General features: G+C 51.8%; 1 protein-coding gene and 6 pseudogenes across 1 annotated transcript; 3 read left to right on the top strand and 4 right to left on the bottom strand.

Moving 5' to 3' along the window:
• The first annotated feature begins 6,554 nt into the window (after nt 1–6,554).
• Nucleotides 6,555–6,872, top strand: LOC138803050 (histone H4-like; annotated as a pseudogene).
• Nucleotides 6,873–8,071: 1,199 nt separating this feature from the next.
• Nucleotides 8,072–8,455, bottom strand: LOC138802726 (histone H2B 1.1-like; annotated as a pseudogene).
• Nucleotides 8,456–8,545: 90 nt separating this feature from the next.
• On the top strand, nt 8,546–9,176 carry LOC138766369 (histone H2A type 1-like; annotated as a pseudogene).
• Nucleotides 9,177–10,807: 1,631 nt separating this feature from the next.
• Nucleotides 10,808–11,528, bottom strand: LOC138766216 (histone H1B-like; annotated as a pseudogene).
• A 3,690-nt stretch (nt 11,529–15,218) lies between these two features.
• LOC138766368 (histone H2A type 1-like) lies at nt 15,219–15,952 on the bottom strand (annotated as a pseudogene).
• On the top strand, nt 15,937–16,332 carry LOC138802550 (histone H2B 1.1-like). Its single transcript, XM_069985979.1, is given in 2 exon segments — nt 15,937–16,301; nt 16,303–16,332. Coding segments are annotated over 2 exon segments (381 nt in total). The 5' UTR covers nt 15,937–15,950.
• Nucleotides 16,333–17,489: 1,157 nt separating this feature from the next.
• LOC138802331 (histone H4-like) lies at nt 17,490–17,829 on the bottom strand (annotated as a pseudogene).
• Nucleotides 17,830–21,455: the final 3,626 nt, after the last annotated feature.

The raw sequence follows: 21,455 nt of genomic DNA, 5'->3' as shown, positions 1-21,455 counted from the left end.
AAACAGCATTTACATTGTTTTTTTCACATTTCCCACAACAAGGTGAGTGCCCATTGGAGATTGACCTCTGCACTGCTATATTTATATAACCCTCACAATATTGCACTAGGAAGCGCCTCTCTACCCTCCCCCCCTCCCTCTTTTTTCGCTTGGTGCCCACAAGACAGCATTAAGCGGATGGGCATTCCCATGGGCGTAGGTGCTCCTTCTAAAAGGAGTACCTTAGGGTTTGTGTTGTGTTTTCTCGAACAGTCCACTGCCACCACCACAGATTAACAAGCAGCGTTACAAGTCTAGTCAAGCACCAAGTATATTCAGAGGACTGTAGATTCTATCTTCCACCAGTGAGAGGCTGTGATATTGTCAAGTATTGTACTACAAACAATAAGCCTGTGAAGTATATCCAAAGTCTATATTATATCCAAAGTTACCCCCTCACACTCAATCAAGAGCGTGACCGGTAATATACGGGAAAAGGGTACATCTGCAAGCCTGGAATGAGATGGTGAAGTCCAGGACAAAGTTGTGTGGTTCAGTAGAGTATTCTGCTAGGACTATATATTCGATATAACTGGCCCTGGATTTTATAGGTGCGTAGTAGAGGTGGAGGCAATGGAAGGTCCCATTCACAATCCCACCTGCCGTTCCCTCCCCAATCTATTACTCCGCACCTTGTGCTCAGGTGTAGTCAGAGGTCAAATTGAACTCCAACATCAAAAGGGCGGCACAAGAGGAAAAGAAATGCTGAGAGCTTGCGACCGTTCACACCCACTGCTCTGTAGAGCTGCTATTGAGTTAGAGCCCAGCTGGTCAGGTGTGTATTTTGTATCCCCCTAGTAACCAGGGAGCTACTAGCAATTGGTAACGGTCTCAGTAAATAGGGACAAGAAATAGCATAGGAAAACTCAACACGTTCTACCTGGAGATGTCTATAAGTTGCAGACGTTGCAGTAGATTATACCTCAGTAAGATTACATGAGGGAGAGGTCTCCAGGTGTTCTCTAATAAGACATCTCAGTAGACACTACCTGGAAAGCTATTACAGTATTGGTTTTATCCCTGTATAAGAACTGTGTTAGTGCATCTAGTATATAAGATCCAATCTTGTTCTTTTTGGTGCGTCCACATTCTTCTTTGCATCCTGGAGGCAGGGTCCGTTTTAATACATTGGTGGGCCCAGTGCACAGCCCTCTAAGAGTGTCCCCCCCTTACCTTTCTGCACATTGTATATATGTACTAAATTTGCCCCTACAATGCATCAGAGCCCAAATACATACAGTAGTTACCTTATAATACACTATTTACCACCATACAGTGATACATATTACATAAAAATGCACTAAAACAAAACAGAAAGATATCACCAATGATACCATTACATAATACAGCCACACCATGACCCCTATCAGTACAAGCCATATAACAGAGTGAAGTTACATCCAGTGACTCACCGGGGGTGTGTGTGTCTTCTCGATCAGAGTACTGTCACCTTTTCTTTTTACTCTCCATCCAGCCTGGGCCACCTTGAAGTCTTCCCTGGCTGTGAATCTTTCTCTCCAGAATCTGCCAGACAAATATTTAGGCTCCAACACATACAGTAGTTAGGTCCCTTGTACCCTATACAGTAGTTACACCCCTCTGTACTCCTACATAGTTACACCCCTCTGTGCCTCCATAGTTTTAAGGTGTCCCTGTTAGTATATAGACCGACATACGATGGGCTCCTCCAGTTATATACAGCCTCCTGTGCCGCTCCCCCATTAGTATATAGAGCCCCCCTGTGCACTCTCCAGTAGTAGTATATAGCCCCCTGTGCTCTCCCACAATAGTATATAGCCCCCCTGTGCTCTCCCACAATAGTATATAGCCCCCCTGTGCTCTCCCACAATAGTATATAGCCCCCCTGTGCTCTCCCACAATAGTATATAGCCCCCCTGTGCTCTCCCACAATAGTATATATAGCCCCCCTGTGCTCTCCCACAATAGTATATAGCCCCCCTGTGCTCCAATAGTATATAGACCCCTATGCTCTCCCACAATAGTATATAGCCCCCCTGTGCTCTCCACAATAGTATATAGCCCCCTGTGCTCCCCCACAATAGTATATACCCCCTTTGCTCTCCCACAATAGTATATAGCCCCCCTGTGCTCTCCCCCAATAGTATATAGCCCCCCCTGTGCTCCTCCTCAATAGTATAAAAGCCCCCCTGTGCTCTCTCTCAATAGTAAATAGCCCCCCTGTGCTCTCCATAATATATAGCCCCCTGTGCTCTCCCCCATAGTATATAGACCCCTTGTGCTCCCCAATAGTATATAGCCCCCCTGTGTGCTCTCCCCAATAGTAAATAGCCCCCCTGTGCTCTCCATAATATATAGCCCCCTGTGCTCCGCCCCATAGTATATAGACCCCTGTCTCCCCAATAGTATATAGCTCCCCTGTGTCCCAATAGTATATAGCCCCCTGTGCTCCCCAATAGTATATAGCTAACCTGTGTTCCCCAATAGTATATAACCCCTGGTGCTCCCCCATAGTATATAGCCCCCTGTGATCCCCATAGTATATAGCCCCCTGTGCTCCCCAGTAGTATATAGCCCCCGGGGCTCCCCATAGTATATAGCTCCCCTGTGCTCCCCCATAGTATATAGCCCTGTGGCTCCCCCATAGTATATAGCTCCCCTGTGCTCCCCCATAGTATATAGCTCCCCTGTGCTTCCCCATTGTATATAGCCCCTGTGCTCCCCCATTGTATATAGCTCCCCTGTGCTCCCCAATAGTATATAGCCCCCGTTCTCCCCCATAGTATATAGCCCCCTGTTCTCCCCCATAGTATATAGCCCCTGTGCTCCCCAATAGTATATAGCTGCTATATAACATTGAAAAAACAAACACTTACTCACCTAGGTCCACGCGTTCCTCTTCTCTTTCCCTCTTGTGCCGCACTTCTGCAGTCACAAGAGGCTGCACATCCCTTACCCTCCGCGCCGACGCTCCAGTGACGTCGGGCGCTAGAGGGAGAGTGCGGCCTCTTGTGACCGCAGGAAAGTGGGCCGGCCACAAGAGTGACTGACAGGGAGGGAGCCAATGGCTCTCTCTCTGTCAGTGTCGCTGCTGCTGCCCAGCGCTGTGGAAGCGCATGCCAGCAGCAGCGGACGGGGGAAGCGGCGGACTGGGGGGCCCTGCAGGGGGCGCCATGGAGGGGTAAGTAGATTACCCATCCATGGCGCTTCCCCCCTGACAGGCTGGTGGCCGGAGCCCTGTGCGACCGCATTGGTCGCACATAGCAACTGCCGGCTAACTCGGGGGGGGCCCTTTAACCAGTGGGGCCCGGTGCCACGTGCACCATGTGCCTCTGGTTAAAGCGGCCCTGCTGGAGGTACCCCAACATCCTCGAAGGACAGTTATCTGCCCTCTATTTATGTGTTGATAAGAATTTGTTCTACTTTGATGACCCGTGACAATTCAGATTATTTGCGAACATGCGTGGTCGCACATGTTTTCAGGTATTTTAGTGAGTTGGCGGGTACAAGGGACTATCCATAATTGGCTGTAACCCTGCCCCAGCATGTCCATGCTATAGACACATAGCAGGAGCTCTATACAGGAGGACTAGAAGTACCAACATGTCCATGCTTTTAAAACACAAAGCAATGCTCCTAATGGTCACACCTGACCATGGAGCACACAACAAAACTGCACCGGAACAGCGCCAGGAAGGAAGGTAAAAGACAAACCTTCCTTCTTGTCGCTTCTCATGTGCAAGGGGGACATATCAGCATGTTAGATTAAAAGGGGTTAAAGGGCTTATATGAGCTCCATAGCAGGCACACAGCTGCAGATCCCGGCAGACAAGAGTAATAGTGCAGAGAGATTTATCTAACAGATTTTGAAGCCAAAACCAGGAACAGAACTATAAAGATAGAGAAACAGGTCATAAAGGAAAGAGTGAGTTCACTTCTCTTCACAAAATCCATTCCTGGCTTTGGCTTCCAAAATCTTTTAGATAAATCTGTCTGTATAACGTACCCTTAGGCTATGTTCACACTACGTAAGTCTCCGAACGTTTATAGCGTTCCGTGAATAAGCGGCCGGAGACTTACGTTAGTTTGCGTAAGTATGGAAAGTATACGATGTACGGCTGCACAGTTCACACACTACGTAAGAACTTACGCCCGGATGTACGCTGTACGCTAAAAAAGGGAACCAGCCGTTGAAAAAAGACGTATACGCCCGAGCGTACATGTTCCCGTTGAAGCGACGATTCAAATGCCGTAAACTTCCACGCCGCTAGTCGCTAGCCGTAACGCTATGCGGTCAAAATACGCGCCGTACGGATTTCTATTTTGCACACTTTTTCTTTGTCCAATACATCAAAGGTCTGTGTGGGTCGTCCGGGCTACCGCCGATAGCCTATAAAACCAGACCGCGTAAAAGACCTGCTGTCGGATCGCCGCAACGCTAGGGCGCTCTGAAGGGGCTGCATAGTGAAGCGTAAGCTACGGGCAGTAGTCGCGACCGTAGCTCGGGCCGCAAACTTACGTAAATCCGCCGGCCGGACCGCACAATTACGTAAATCCTCCGGCCGGAGAACTTATATGTCCCGGCCGCGAAGATATGCGGCGCGACATATACGTAGTGTGAACATAAACGAGCGCCGTTCTGCTAGATCAGCGCTGTTTACTGGGGCCAATTCCACGGCCTGGTTATCGTTAAACAAGGGCCTGCAGGGACTTGTGTACTGATGTCCTTGCAGTCCTAGCTTAACTAGTATACATTACCTATGCCAGGTGCAGGGATCCTCTTCTCCCGGGGTCCTGCGCGCTCTCTCCAGCGTCAGGGCAGCCTGTCTCGGCTGACAGGCCACTCAGCCAATCACTGGGTGGGACCGCTGTGGCCAGTGATTGGCTGCAGTGGAGACAGGCCGCCCTGACGCTGGAGCGCGCCCGGGATCTCCGACCCCGGGGAGAAGCAGGAGAGAGGAGCCCTGCACCTGCATAGTAATGTAAATCGTTAGTCGCCGGCCTCGCACCGCTATTCCACGCAGCAGTGTGCGGTCGGCGCCCGACAAATATAGGTCCTAACCTATATCAACGATCAGACGATGACAAAGCTGATCGTTGTCTCTATTCCGATTCGGCCAATCATCGCTCCGTGGAACAGGGGCCCTTAGGGAGTTATGTTGCCAACCAGTCCCTGTGTACCAGGCTTATACATCTAGGGGTAGATTAGATGGTCAGAAATCCCTTCCCCCGCTAGTTAAGCTCAGATATGTGGCAGCTTCTCTAGTCTTATTATGTCAGTGTGGTCAGATCCAGGGATGAGCTGTGTTTGTAATCACCCATAGAGGCCGGCCTCCCCTCCTCTAACTGGCTGGCGTGCGGGGCGGATTTTCAGCTCAGGATGGAACCGTCCAATGTGAATATGCCAAAGTCCGTGCCTGTAAACTATGTGGGCACTGAAACAGTTCTCTATAGTGACCACACGGTGGCGCTATTGTACTACTTATTATCCCCACAGCCTGTATCATTGTGTCGTATCTACAGACGGACAATAAATGACATTGTAACAAGGAAGGAGAGAATGGATACAATGTATCTCATCTACAGAGGGGAAGGTTAGAAGACATTGTACTTTGGGGTCCAGAGATACATTGTAGCTTCACTCGCTGAGATTTTCCCATCAACTCCACAACGTCCCCATAGCCAGGACAGCGCCCCCGCCCGCAAGCTCCTCCAGCACTGCAGCCAGTGTTAGACTAGGATAAGTATATAGGAGAATAGGGGAGAAGCGGAGCGCTGACAATGCCGGAGCGGGCACAGGGAGGAGGTCACAGCTCAGTGCTGCCTCCTGGCGGATTGTCCCGGTAACCAGCGGCTATATTGTGCTATATGTGACCTCGGCGCTAATGTAATGTATGTCCAGCTCCGGCACGTCCATGCAGCAGCGCTGAGTGTGAGCACCGAGCGCACCTCGCCAGAAATCTGCCCTAACCCCTGCATGTCCCGAGCGGTGACCCAGAAAGCGGCAAGTACTGTCACTAATAGTCATCGCACCCCAGTATCCCCAATCCAGAAACCACCGCCCGGGAGCGGGAGGCCGCGCTGCATCATAGGAGAACACCGGCCACCAGGGGGCGCCACACCGGGAGATCACGGCGGCTGCTGAAGCATCACAGAGCCCGGAGGGAGATACACGGAACCCCACTGATCTGTACAAGGGAACAAACAAGCATCAGCCCCAGAAATCCTAAAACCTATATGAACCCCACCCGCGCCATAGCTGGCCCTGACCCCACTAATAACGGACATAATAGCATCAGAAGAGGGAAATGGCGGCGACAGTAATAGAATAGGCGGGAAAGAGAATATCAACATTACATCTGTGTTCAGCCAATCAACGGAGAGTAGGCGGGGACTGAAAGCTCAGTGCAAAAAAAAAAAAAGACACGCCCCCAGTGTGGATCATATACTCAGTTCTCTGTCAGGTCCGCCTATTTCCTATATAAGCAAGGACTCTAAGCGCGGTCTCTTACAGTTGTTTCTTTACAGCTCAGAGAATGTCTGGACGCGGCAAAGGAGGAAAAGGTCTCGGTAAGGGCGGCGCCAAGAGGCACAGGAAGGTGCTCCGGCGATAACATTCAGGGCATCACTAAGCCCCGCTATCCGCCGTCTTGCTCGCAGGGGAGGCGTCAAGAGAATATCCGCCGCCTCATCTATGAGGAGACTCGCGGTGTCCTGAAAGTCTTCTTGGAGAATGTGATCCGCGACGCCGTCCACCTACACCGAGCACGCCAAGAGGAAGACCGTCACCGCCATGGGACGTGGTGTACGCCCTCAAGCGCCAGGGCCGCACTCTCTACGGCTTTGGAGGTTAATTCCGCCTCCCATTCGGCTCCATCTCCACAACCCAAAGGCTCTTTTCAGAGCCGCCCACGTCTTCTATAAGAGGCTACAATTCCTGGGAACCATTGCTGTGTTGCAGTGGCAGTGTGCAGTCTACGGAGGGGCAGCAATATGGGGTTTGTGAACAAATCAAGATTAAACATTATACATATATAACGAGTGAAAAGATCCACCACTAAAATCAGTCACCTGTAGATGGCGCTAAAACTGAGCTTTGCTTTTGAATTTCAAAATTCCCAGCCCCCCCCGTCGCACACCCGTTCTTTGTTTGGTCGCCAGTCGGTCTGATCCCATACATAATAGAGATGTCGGAGCTCTATACTGACTGACTGCTCTCCTCCTGCTTATCTTTACTGTCAGCACTCAATATAACCCGGCAAGGGGGATAATTGTTTTGGGGGGAAAGATTATATAATACAAAAAGCACAAGACCGCCCCCAAGGACAGAGTTCTCATATTCCGGTTTTGTCATTGGGATAGTGGAGCATGAAAAACACGTATATGGAATGTACTGTAGTTATGTAGCTCCCGGTCTCCTGAAATAAAAGGCACTGCAAGAATAGCGGGCGGGCTCCTCAACATGCACTGTGCCGGGGCCTATAGGGTATAATACTGCTCAGCGATGTAATACCACCACAGCCAGCAGGTGGCAGCGTCACTGTGCAGTATAGTAAGCTAAGCACTATGCAGGCATGTCATCGGTGTCCGTTGTAACGGGGGAAACAATGAGAGAAGTCAGCACGATCTGCGTGATGATGAATGGGCGGCGGCTGTTACATTTATTAGGCGGAAATCGGGGATGAGAACTTCACCTAATTGTATAGAGACAAAGTAAAAAAATGGAAATAACCGCATTGTGTGTAACGAACAGGAGTGACGTAAGAACTTCCCATTCATAATACTATGCAGTAATAACTCAGCAGTGACAGTAGGTGTCGCTGTTCTCCCATATATCACACCGCTACATAGTAAAGGAAATCTTACTATATATAGGACATATTTTTCATCAACATCTTGAACACGGTAGATCAGTTAAGAAAAACAGAAAAAGGAAACGAACTAGCTGAATTAGATACGACTACGGGAGAAGCTCCAGCTCCGTTCTAGACAACGTGGGTGGCTCTTAGAAGAGCCTTGGGGTGATAAGAGAAGAGGCAGGAGGCGAGCACGCTCACTTGGCGCTGGTGTACTTGGTGACGGCCTTGGTGCCCTCGGACACGGCGTGCTTGCGCCAGCTCTCCCGGCAGCAGCAGGCGCACGGCGGTCTGGATCTCCCGGGAGGTGATGGTAGAGCGCTTGTTGTAGTGAGCCAGGCGAGAGGCTTACCCTGCGATGCGCTCGAAGATGTCGTTGACGAACGAGTTCATGATGCCCATGGCCTTGGAGGAGATACCGTGTCAGGGTGGACCTGCTTGAGCACCTTGTACACGTAGATGGCGTAGCTTCCTTCCTGCTCTTCCTTCGCTTCTTGCGTCCGTCCTTCTTCTGGGTCTTGGTCACGGCTTTCTTGGAGCCCTTCTTGGGCGATGGGGCAGACTTGGCGCGGATCAGGCATGCTGATCACTCACAATCCTCCTTCACTGGGACAGAGAAGAATGCTGCTCTCCCCTCCCGCCGCAGCCCTATTTATACCCAGCCCATGCAAATGAGGGCTGCCGCTTGCTCGACCCTCTACTGGAGGAGAGAGTCACCTGACCGGGAGCGCGTCATAATCCCCGCCCACAGCCGGCTATTGGCGTACCTACAAGCAGGCTGCCCGTTGGCCGGATTCAAATCTACCCAATGACAGGAGGCGGAGGGCGGAGCAAGGGAAGTATAAAAAGCCGCAGACGCCGGGCGAAGGAATCTGATCTGATCGTGAAAGCGCACGAGCTCGACAATGTTCTGGACGCGGCAAACAAGGAGGCAAGGTCCGTGCTAAGGCCAAGACCCGCTCCTCCCGGGCAGGACTGCAGTTCCCCGGTCGGTCGTGTGCACAGGCTTCTCCGCAAGGGAAACTACGCTGCTGAGAGGGTTGGCGCCGGCGCTCCGGTTCTACCTGGCGCCGTGCTGAGTATCTGACCGCTGAGATCCTGGAGTTGGCCGGCAATGCGCCCGGGACAACAAGAAGACCCGCATCATCCCCCGTCACCTGCAGCTGGCCGTCCGCAACGACGAGGAGCTCAACAAGCTGCTGGGTGGGGTGAACATCGCCCAGGAAGGCGTCCTTCCCAACATCCAGGCCGTGCTGCTGCCCAGAAGACCGAGAGACCAGCAAAGCGGCCAAGAGCAAGTGAGCTCCGCATCCATCCTCCGGTAACGTCCGCAACCCCAAAGGCTCTTCTAAGAGCCACCCACCTCCTCCTCATACAGAGCTGTCACCGCTATTATTACTACATATAAACACATGACTGGTAGAGGCTGCAGGTATCGGCGCTGCCGCATACAGACGGGGGCGCTGTTACTAGTAAATGACACTGACCTCTAGTGCGGCTCCTCCCTGTTACTAGAAATCTCGTCTTCCCGGGGATCAGCCAATCAGCGCGCAGTATCCGGGCTGTTGGACGGTTTGTATTTCCCGCTCATTGTACGGCTATCAGCAGCACAAAGCTCCCCGCAGTGTTAACCCTTCCAGTCCCCGCTGTATTTCTGGCCCCTATTGTTGCTCAGATACCACCCTCCTCCGATCACAGTGACCACGTCCTAGCTGCCAGGAGACTGATGACACCGGGGGGGATACACTGCAGTCACCGGAGCACAGCACCGCGCACATCACACAGCCACCACATGTAGTCCTGGGCGATCTCTTACACAGCAGACACTTAGGGGTTAATCCCGGCACTTACACTCTCTCTCCGCCCGGGGGCGGCCTGTATCCGCATACTGTGCTGGGGAATGGGCGGCGGCTGTTACATTTATCAGGCGGGAATCGGAACTTTCACCTAATTGTCTCTCTCACCAGGCGCTGGAAGGGAAGCTGCGGATCAGCAGCTCGGTGGACTTCTGGGTAGCGGCGGATCTCACGGAGGGCCACTGTACCGGGACGGTAACGATGCGGCTTCTTCACTCCACTGGTAGCGGGAGCGCTCTTCCTGGCGCCTTGGTGGCCAGCTGCTTGCGGGGAGCTTCCCCTCCGGTGGACTTACGGGCTGTCTGCTTGGTTCTGGCCATTATGCTCTGTAGACGGGCACAACTGAGATGTGATGGGAGCGGAGGAAAAGGCAGAGCATTTATAGTGTGGTGTCCTGCTCATGGCTGCTGTAAACCACACCCCCTGAATCCATTGGCTAATTTATACATCCACGAGCCCGCCAGAACATAGCTGCTGCTTTGGGTCGGTAATATCTATTCAGGAGAGGCGGACCCATCCGGCCCTCTCAGCGGGTGGAAGGAAGGAACTCCCGCGTAACAGCGCCCTCCCACGTGTTCCCTCATCCATGAATCGGTGACGCGTCTCGGCGTTCACACTGATTAACCGAATGCCTCTACAATATATAGTGCATGCTCACAGCGGCCCGAATCAGTAGTCTCCTCACATCCCGTCTGTTTATTACAGCAGGCTACAATCGTGGTGTACTCACATGACAGCTACATTGTGTTACAGTATAACAGCGACACCGTTGTGGCGAGAGCTTCGAGTTCTAATGGCTGCAGGTTACCACCACACTGTAACAAGTGCTATTTTCTCTTATCCCAAATACTGACACTACAAAGTGTTATAGCGCACAAATAGATACAAGTGCGCGCGGTTGGTTACTGACTGATGTTATGGAAGTGGCTCTCTTATCTGCCAGAAGGGGAGCTAGACCCTATGGACCGCGTTTGACTGGATATTGTGACGTCCTACAGACGGGGAGGGAGTGTAGACACACTAGTTTATGTGGGGGGAGGTCATAAAGCTCTGCGGGAGGAGGTGGTGGCTCTGAGAAGAGCCTTTGTGGGGGTAAAGTACAGGGCGAGGCTCCCGATTATTTCTTAGCTGCGCTCTTCTTGGCAGCCTTGGGTTTGGCGACCTTTTCTTAGCCGGGATCTTCTTGGCAGCCTTGGGTTTGGCGACCTTCTTAGCCGGGCTCTTGGCAGCCTTGGTTTTGGCCGCCTTCTTAGCCGGGCTCTCTGGTGACTTTCTTGGGCTTGGGAGCAGCCTTCGGCTTCTTTGCCGCTTTCTTGGCGGCGGCCGCTGCAGGCTTTCTCTGGCCTTTTTCGGGCTCTGGCCGCGCTCGGAGCCTTCTTCGGCTTCTTAGGAGATTTGGCCACTTTCTTGGCTGCGGCAGGCAGGCTTCTTGAGCTTGGCCGCCTTATCCTTGGTCTCCTGCTGCTGCTTCTTGTTCAGCTTGAAGGAGCCGGAGGCGCCGCTGCCTGTTCACCGGAGCAGGGTCCCCTTGGTCACCAGCCCCTTGATGGCCAGCTTCAGGCGGCTGTTGTTCTTGTCTACATCGTAGCCTCCGGCAGCCAGAGCCTTCTTCAGGCCGCAAGGGACACCCGCTGCGCTCCTTGGAGGCAGAAACGGCTTTGACGAGCAGCTCGGACACGCTGGGACCGGAAGGTTTCTTGCTCTTCTTGGCGCCCCCCGCAGGAGACTTCTTCGGCTGCTTCTTGGTTTTAGCGGCGGTTCGGCGAGGAGGAGCAGCGGCTGGCGCGGTTTCTGCCATCGTGTGATCGGTTACAGGAAAAAGTTATCCTGGAAGATAAATGCTGAGGCCGCAGCCGGCAGCGCTTCTTATATGTACAGCGGCCGCCTGTGATTGGCTGCTAAACTGCCATCGGCCTGAGCTGCTATTGGCTGACACAGAAAACAGGTCCCGCCCCCATCCCGTCCAAGTCTCAGCTCTTCTCCGCTCACCCCTTGTGTTTCCCTGCCCGGGAGAAGAGCCTTTCTCGGTTAGAACCGGACAGGTGATCTCGCTTTCTCCCTGATTCCCTCTTCCCGGACATCCTCCCTGACCGATTATGCCCGTCACGGGCGGAGGTTCTGGGCAGGAGCCGGGAGGAGACCCCCGGGATCTCCGCCATAAGTCTTGCCGGACTGCACATCTCTGTGTATCCGGGAGGATAAATCCGCTGCGGCGGCTCCTTCCTTCTATTCCCGGCACCGGTCACCGTACACAGGATCTTTTCTACAATTCCCACCGTCCTGGAAGCTGAATGGACGATGCGGGACGGCCTGGAGCTAGGGAGAGCCCGGGAGGGTAACACAGGCGGCGGCTTCGCTCCCTGCCCGGTCATGTATAAATATAGTGTATAATACGGAGGATTCCTGCCGTAACTAGTAAGACTAAAGAAACTTCCCCAGCACTAAGCACTTGCTGCTGCTGCTGCTACTACAAGAGGAGGGGACCCCGGAATTCCAATAAAATGGTTACAGTGCGAAATATCAGGAGAATTGTATTTAGCGCATGCGCCACTTCACTTCTGCCATAGGTTCTGCAGAACCCCATGGCTATAGGGACGTCTCTGCAATGTAAGTGTATATGAGTTAGTGACGTCACTGTACCGATCTTTTATAGGCAATAAGTATCTACCCGTTGCTGCAGCTCACACGTCGGCCTTCCTCAGGGTTATGGCTGTTGTTATAGATCGCCCCTTCTATAAGTTAAACCTGATGTCCAAACGCCCTGATGGTTGGTAGCTTTTGAGGCATTACAGGCATATATGTCATTATCTCCATGTGATGGATTTCTTGTTGGATTTAGATAAAGTTATTGTGGATTTTGGTGTCTTATTGGTGGTTTCTTTCGTGTTTATTTATTAGTTTAATGGTTTTTCCTGCCGATCATAGAAAGGTGAATAGTTATAAATCAGCATTGATCCCTCAAATGACTCTGGGTGTTTCTGTATAATCCGGGACATAGGGCGGCCCCTGTGTTTCCCGTATATTATACTGATGTTCTCTCTTCCTGCCCTCACTATATAAATAATAAAACTACTTTGCTCTTACAAAGGAGTATATATATCCCTATACAGTGTATTGATATTAATATTCCTGCAATGGAAGAAACCTTTAGGTGATAGGACTGATACATTTGGTTCATGTGGGTTTCGAGAGAATCAACAACAAACAAGTTCAGCAATAAGGACGATAGTGAAGGAGAGGAGGAAACCACAAGGAGGGAATCATTATTGGAGAAGAAATAAAAGGGAGAAAAACGAATAGAATAAATAATCTGAATATCCCGATCAGAACGACATACAATATAAAATAGTAACCAACTAAAACGGATTGTAAGAGACCCTGGAGCATAGTAAAGCAGGAAAAAGTATGAGGAGAATTGTTACCCCCGTATACACCTATTATTATTATTACTATATTATTATTATTATTAATAATAATAATAAAGACAGCCGTTATACTGTACAATAATCAGGATTTGACACTAGGAGAACTTTTATACCAACCCCCACTCCCCTTCTCCGTATATGACCTTAATGCTTATTTGAAACTATTCCACCTTTCTATGAATCGGCAGGAAAACCATTAATACTATAAAGAACACGAAAGAAACACCAATAAAGACACCAAAATCCACAATAACTTTATCTAAATCCAACAAGAAATCCCATCACATGGAGAATAATATAACCAGGGAATAGGCCGAGCACAGTGGCTAGAAATAGAACAGTCTGACTACTCATCAGAACTACAACAAGTGGTCAGAAACAGAGCAGGAAGCCCGTCAGCGCTTTCTACCATGTGTTACCTCTATGTACCACAAGATGGCAGAAACAAAACATAATAACATTACAGAACAAGGTAGGTCCTTCCCTGCCACTATGGAGATCACCTCAGTCTGAGCACTTACTGTGCAGTCACTGTGCTGGGAGAGAGAAAGGAGAGAGAGAGAGAGAGAGAGAGAGAGAGACGCACTCTAACAAATCCTCAGCTCAACAATAGCATCAACACACAGCAACATATAGTAATGAATCACCAATGCAAGTGTGGCTATATGCATGTACATAACATCGTGTACAACACATCATGTAGCAGCCATCTGTGCGCAGGGAAATACAGCAGAACACACTGCAACGAACCCTCAGCTCAGTAATAGCAGCATTATATAGTGATACAAAGTAATGAGATACATAGTGAATAGAAGGTACAACAACTAAAGGTAGGTAATAGAAGTACAAGGAGCCCTGTGCAGTATGAGTAATGGGAGGAAAAGACAACTCTGCTCCCGGTAACAGCACAAAGTAACGAATCCTCAGCTCAACTATAACACTGGCACAAACAACAAAATCAACACTGCTGTTCTCTATCGATTTATGTTTATTAGTAATTATTATGAGATGAGATGTGGCGAAACAATGAATTATAGGCAGGTGTGTGTACCGGACATGGGGGATGTGAGGGTCTCAGCAGGTATATAGGAGACATAGAAGTGATGGTCCGGGGTTATTGGGGGCTGTTGGGGGATCAGGATTTCTCTACTGGACTGCTGAGCTATTACTGCCTTCTATTATGAATGGGAAGTTGTTACGTCACTCCTGCCGCTCGGTTACACACAATGCGGTTATTTCCATTATTACTTTGCGTCTATACAATTAGGTGAAAGTTCCGATTCCCGCCTGATAAATGTAACAGCCGCCGCCCATTCCCCAGCACCAGTATGCGGATACAGGCCGCCCCCTGGCGGAGAGAGAGTGTAAGTGCCGGGATTAACCCCTAAGTGTCTGCGTGTAAGAGATCGCCCAGGACTACATGGGTGGCTGGTGATGTGCGCGGTGCTGTGCTCGGTGACCTGCAGTGTATCCCCCCCGGTGTCATCAGTCTCCCTGGCAGCTAGGAACGTGGTCATGTGATCGGAGGAGGAGTTGGTATCTGAGCAACAATAGGAGCCAGAAATACAGCGGGGGACTGAAGGGTTAACACTGCGGGGAGCTTTGTGCTGCTGAATAGCCGTACAATGAGCGGGAAATACAAACCGTCTCCAACAGCCCGGATTACTGCGCGCTGATTGGCTGATCCCCGGGGAAGACGAGACTTCTAGTAACCGGTCAGGGGGATCCCGAGCAGTGAGGCCGATGCCTTCCACCACCCATGTAGGAGGAGGATGGGGGTTATGATGCTCCGCAGCAGATACATCGAGGGGGACACTCCCTTCTGCAGTCAGTCCTGGGGGGGGGGGGGGGGGGGCTGTAGGTAGAGATGAGAGGGGCCGGGAGGAGCCGTCACTAGAGGTCAGTGTCATTTACTAGTAACAGCGCCCCCGTCTGTATGCGGCAGCGCCGATACCCTGCAGCCTCTACCAGTCATGTGTTATATGTAGTAATAATAGCGGTGACAGCTCTGTATGAGGAGGAGGTGGGTGGCTCTTAGAAGAGCCTTTGGGTTGCGGACGGTACCGGATGGATGAGCGGAGCTCACTTGCTCTTGGCCGCTTTGCTGCTCTCGGTCTTCTTGGGCAGCAGCACGGCCTGGATGTTGGGAAGGACGCCTCCCTGGGCGATGGTCACCCCACCCAGCGCTTGTTGAGCTCCTCGTCGTTGCGGACGGCCAGCTGCAGGTGACGGGGGATGATGCGGGTCTTCTTGTTGTCCCGGGCGGCATTGCCGGCCAACTCCAGGATCTCAGCGGTCAGATACTCCAGCACGGCGGCCAGGTAGACCGGAGCGCCGGCGCCAACCTCTCAGCGTAGTTTCCCTTGCGGAGAAGCCTGTGCACACGACCGACGGGGAAACTGCAGTCCTGCCCGGGAGGAGCGGGTCTTGGCCTTAGCACGGACCTTGCCTCCTTGTTTGCCGCGTCCAGGACATTGTCGAGCTCGTGCGCTTTCACGATCAGATTCCCTCGCCCGGCGTCTGCGGCTTTTTATACTTCCTTGCTCCGCCCTCCGCCTCCTGTCATTGGGTAGATTTGAATCCGGCCAACGGGCAGGCCTGCTTGTAGGTACGCCAATAGCCGGCTGTGGGCGGGGATGTATGACGCGCTCCCCGGTCAGGTGACTCTCTCCTCCAGTAGAGGGTCGAGCAAGCGGCAGCCCTCATTTGCATGGGCTGGGGATAAATAGGGCTGCGGCGGGAGGGGAGAGCAGCATCTTCTCTGTCCCAGTGAAGGAGGATTGTGAGTGATCATCATGCCTGATCCTGCCAAGTCTGCCCCAGCGCCCAAGAAGGGCTCCAAGAAAGCCGTGACCAAGACCCAGAAGAAGGACGGCAAGAAGCGAAGGAAGAGCAGGAAGGAAAGCTACGCCATCTACGTGTACAAGGTGCTCAAGCAGGTCCACCCTGACACCGGTATCTCCTCCAAGGCCATGGGCATCATGAACTCCTTCGTCAACGACATCTTCGAGCGCATCGCAGGGGAAGCCTCTCGCCTGGCTCACTACAACAAGCGCTCTACCATCACCTCCCGGGAGATCCAGACCGCCGTGCGCCTGCTGCTGCCGGGAGAGCTGGCCAAGCACGCCGTGTCCGAGGGCACCAAGGGCCGTCACCAAGTACACCAGCGCCAAGTGAGCGGCTCGCCTCCTGCCTCTTCTCTTATCACCCCAAAGGCTCTTCTAAGAGCCACCCACGTTGTCTAGAACGGAGCTGGAGCTTCTCCCGTAGTCGTATCTAATTCAGCTAGTTCGTTTTCCTTTTTCTGTTTTTCTTAACTGATCTACGTGTTCAAGATGTTGATGAAACAATATGTCCTATATATAGTAAGATTTCCTTTACTATGTAGCGGTGTGATATATGGGAGAACAGCGACACCTACTGTCACTGCTGAGTTATTACTGCATAGTATTTATGAATGGGAAGTTCTTACGTCACTCCTGTTCGGTTACACACAATGCGGTTATTTCCATTTTTTACTTTGTCTCTATACAATTAGGTGAAGGTTCTCATCCCCGATTTCCGCCTAATAAATGTAACGAGCCGCCGCCCATTCATCAGCGCAGATCGTGCTGACTTCTCTCATTGTTTCCCCCGTTACAACGTACACCGATGACATGCCTGCATAGTGCTTAGCTTACTATACTGCACAGTGACGCTGCCACCTGCTGCTGTGGTGTATTACATCGCTGAGCAGTATTATACCCTATAGCCCGGCAACAGCATGTTGAGGAGCCCGCCCGCTATTCTTGCAGTGCCTTTTATTTCAGGAGACCGGAGCTTACATAACTACAGTACATTCCATATACGTGTTTTTCTGCTCCACTATCCCAATGACAAAACCGGGAATATGAGAACTCTGTCCTTGGGGGCGGTCTTGTGCGTTTTTTGTATTATATAAGCTTTCCCCCCCAAAACAATTATCCCCCCTTGCCGGGTTATATTGAGTGCTGACAGTAAAGATAAGCAGGAGGAGAGCAGTCAGTATAGAGCTCCGACATCTCTATTATGTATGGGAGTCAGACCGACTGCGACCAAACAAAGAACGGTGTGTGCGACGGGCGGGAATTTTGAAATTCAAAGCTCAAGTTTTAGCGCCATCTACAGGTGACTGATTTTAGTGGTGGTCTTTTCACTCGGTTATATATGTATAATGTTTAATCTTGATTTGTTCACAAAACCCCATATTGCTGCCCCTCCGAGACTGCACACTGCCAACCACAGCAATGGTTCCCAGGAATTGTAGCCTCCATATAGAAGACGTGGGCGGCTCTGAAAAGAGCCTTTGGGTTGTGGAGATGGAGCCGAATGGGAGCGGAATTAACCTCCGAAGCCGTAGAGAGTGCGGCCCTGGCGCTTGAGGGCGTACACCACGTCCATGGCGGTGACGGTCTTCCTCTTGGCGTGCTCGGTGTAGGTGACGGCGTCGCGGATCACATTCTCCAAGAAGACTTTCAGGACACCGCGCGTCTCCTCATAGATGAGGCCGGAGATTCTCTTGACGCACTCCCCTGCGAGCAAGACGGCGGATAGCGGGCTTAGTGATGCCCTGAATGTTATCCCGGAGCACCTTCCTGTGCCTCTTGGCGCCGCCCTTACCGAGACCTTTTCCTCCTTTGCCGCGTCCAGACATTCTCTGAGCTGTAAAGAAACAACTGTAAGAGAACGCGCTTAGAGTCCTTGCTTATATAGGAAATAGGCGGACCTGACAGAGAACTGAGTAATATGATCCACACTGGGGGCGTGTCTTTCTTTTTTTTTTTTTTTTGCACTGAGCTTTCAGCCCCGCCTACTCTCCGTTGATTGGCTGAACACAGATGTAATGTTGATATTCTCTTTCCCGCCTATTCTATTACTGTCGCCGCCATTTCCCTCTTCTGATGCTATTATGTCCGTTATTAGGGGGGTCAGGCCGCTATGGCCGGGTGGGGTTCAGATAGGTTTTAGGATTTCTGGGGCTGATGCTTGTTTTGTTCCCTTGTACAGATCAGTGGGTTCCCCGTGTATCTCCCTCCGGGCTCTGTGATGCTTCAGCAGCCGCCGTGATCTCCCGGTGTGGCGCCCCCTGGTGGCCGGTGTTCTCCTATGATGCAGCGCGGCCTCCCCGCTCCCGGGCGGTGGTTTCTGGGATGGGGGATACTGGGGTGCGATGACTATTAGTGACAGTACTTGCCGCTTTCTGGGTCGCCGCTCCGGACATGCAGGGGTTAGGGCAGATTTCTGGCGAGGTGCTCGGTGCTCACACTCAGCGCTGCTGCATGGACGTGGCCGGAGCTGGACATTACATTAGCGGCCGGAGGTCACATATAGCACAATATAGCCGCTGGTTACCGGGACAATCCGCCAGGAGGCAGCACTGAGCTGTGACCTCCTCCCTGTGCCCGGCTCCGGCATTGTCAGCGCCGCTTCCCCCCTATTCTCCTATATACTTATCCTAGTCTAACATTGGCTGCAGTGCTGGAGGAGCTGCGGGCGGGGGCGCTGTCCTGGCTATGGGGACGTTGTGGAGTTGATGGGAAATCTCAGCGAGTGAAGCTACAATGTATCTCTGGACCCCAAAGTACAATGTAACGTCTAACCTTCCCCTCTGTAGATGAGATACATTGTATCCATTCTCTCCTTCCTTGTTACAATGTCATTTATTGTCCGTCTGTAGATACGACACAATGATACAGGCTGTGGGGATAATAAGTAGTACAATAGCGCCACCGTGTGGTCACTATAGAGAACTGTTCAGTGCCCACATAGTTTACCAGGCACGGACTTTGGCATATTCACATTGGACGGTTCCATCCTGAGCTGAAATCCCGCACCCAGCCAGTTAGAGGGAAGGGGAGGCCCGGCCTCTATGGGTGATTACAAACCACAGCTCATCCCTGGATCTGACCACACTGACATAATAAGACTAGAGAAGCTGCCACATATCTGAGCTTAACTAGCGGGGGAAGGGATTTCTGACCATCTAATCTACCCCTAGATGTATAAGCCTGGTACACAGGGACTGGTTGGCACATCTCTGCCTGTCACATAACTCCCTAAGGGCCCTGTTCCACGGAGCGATGATTGGCCGAATCGGAATAGAGACAACGATCAGCTTTGTCATCGGCTGATCGTTGATATAGGTTAGGACCTATATTTGTCGGGCGCCGACCGCACACTGCTGCGTGGAATAGCGGTGCGAGGCCGGCGACTAACGATTTACATTACCTATGCAGGGTGCAGGGCTCCTCTTCTCCTGCTTCTCCCCGGGTCCCGGATCCCGCGCGCTCCAGCGTCAGGGCGGCCTGTCTCCACTCAGCCAATCACTGGCCACAGCGGTCCCACCCAGTGATTGGCTGAGTGGCCTGTCAGCCGAGACAGGCTGCCCTGACGCTGGAGGAGCGCGCAGGACCCGGGAGAAGAGGAGCCCTGCACCCTGCATAGGTAATGTATACTAGTTAAGCTAGGACTGCAAGGACATCAGTAACAAGGTCCCTGCAGCCCTTGTTTAACGATAACCAGGCCGTGGAATTGGCCCAGTAAACGAGCGCTGATCTAGCAGAACGGCGCTCGTTTATGTTCACACTACGTATATGTCCGGCCGCATATCTTCGCGGCCGGACATATACGTGTTAAACTCCGGCCGGGGATTTACGTAAGTTGCGGCCGGCTACGTACGGTCCGCGAACTTACGCCCGTAGTCTACTTACGCTTCCCGAGCGCCCTACGTTGCGATCCGACAGCGGTCTTTTACTGGGATATCTTCGGCTAGCCCCGGACACCTCACAGAACCTTTTGGATCGGCAAAGAAAAGTGCAAAAATGAAGAAATCGCCACTACGTACGGGACCGCATGTTACGCTACGGGCGTAAGTTACGGCATTTTCGTCCTCAAACAATGGTCTGGTTCCTTTTTTACGGCGCAGCGTACGATCCGGGCGTAAGTTCTTACGTAGTGTGAACTGTGCAGCCGTACATCGTATACTTTCCATACTTACGCAAACTACGTAAGTCTCCGGCCGCTTATTCACGGAACGCTATACGTTCGGAGACTTACGTAGTGTGAACATAGCCTAAGGGTACGTTTATACAGACAGATTTATCTAAAAGATTTTGGAAGCCAAAGCCAGGAATGGATTTTTGAAGAGAAGTAATCTCACTCTTTCCTTTATGACCTGTTCTCTCTTTATAGTCTGTTCCTGGTTTTGGCTTCAAAAATCTGTTAGATAAATCTCTCTGCACTATTACTCTTGTCTGCCGGGATCCTGCAGCTGTGTGCCTGCTATGGAGCTCATATAAGCCCTTTAACCCTTTTAATCTAACATGCTGATATGTCCCCATTGCACAGGAGAAGCCAAGAAGGAAGGTTTGTCTTTTACCTTCCTTCCTGGCGCTGTTCCGGTGCAGTTTGTTGTGTGCTCCATGGTCAGGTGAGACCATTAGGAGCACTGCTTTGTGTTTTAAAGCATGGACATGTTGGTACTTCTAGTCCTCCTGTATAGAGCTCCTGCTATGTGTCTATAGCATGGACATGCTGGGGCAGGGTTACAGCCAATTATGGATAGTCCCTTGTACCCGCCAACTCACTAAAATACCTGAAAACATGTGCGACCACCATGTTTCGCAAATAATCTGAATTGTCACGGGTCATCAAAGTAGAACAAATTCTTATCAACACATAAATAGAGGGCAGATAACTGTCCTTCGAGGATGTTGGGGTACCTCCAGGCAGGGCCGCTTTAACCAGAGGGCACATGGTGCACGTGCACCGGGCCCACTGGTTAAAGGGCCCCCCCCCGAGTAGGCCGGCAGTTGCTATGTGCGACCAATGCGGTCGCACAGGGCTCCGGCCACCAGCCTGTCAGGGGGGGAGCGCCATGGATGGGTAATCTACTTACCCCTCCATGGCGCCCCCTGCAGGGCCCCCCCAGTCCGCCGCTTCCCCCGTCCGCTGCTGCTGCGGCGCTTCAGCGCTGCAGCAGCAGCGACACTGACAGAGAGAGAGCCATTGGCTCCCTCCCTGTCAGTCACTCTTGTGGCCGCACTTCCTGCGGTCACAAGAGGCCGCACTCTCCCTCTAGCGCCCGACGTCACTGGAGCGTCGGCGCGAGGGTAAGGGGAGTGCAGCCTCTTGTGACTGCAGGAAGTGCGGCCACAAGAGGGAAGAGAAGAGGAACGCGTGGACCTAGGTGAGTAAGTGTTTGTTTTTTTCAATGTTATATAGCAGCTATATACTATTGGGGAGCACAGGGGGCTATATACTATGGGGGAGAACAGGGGGCT

Source organism: Dendropsophus ebraccatus, chromosome 10, assembly GCF_027789765.1.
Source record: "Dendropsophus ebraccatus isolate aDenEbr1 chromosome 10, aDenEbr1.pat, whole genome shotgun sequence".
Lineage (NCBI taxonomy): Eukaryota > Metazoa > Chordata > Amphibia > Anura > Hylidae > Dendropsophus > Dendropsophus ebraccatus.
The sequence above is the reverse complement of the archived record's forward strand: the minus strand, read 5'-3'. Positions and strand labels throughout refer to the sequence as shown.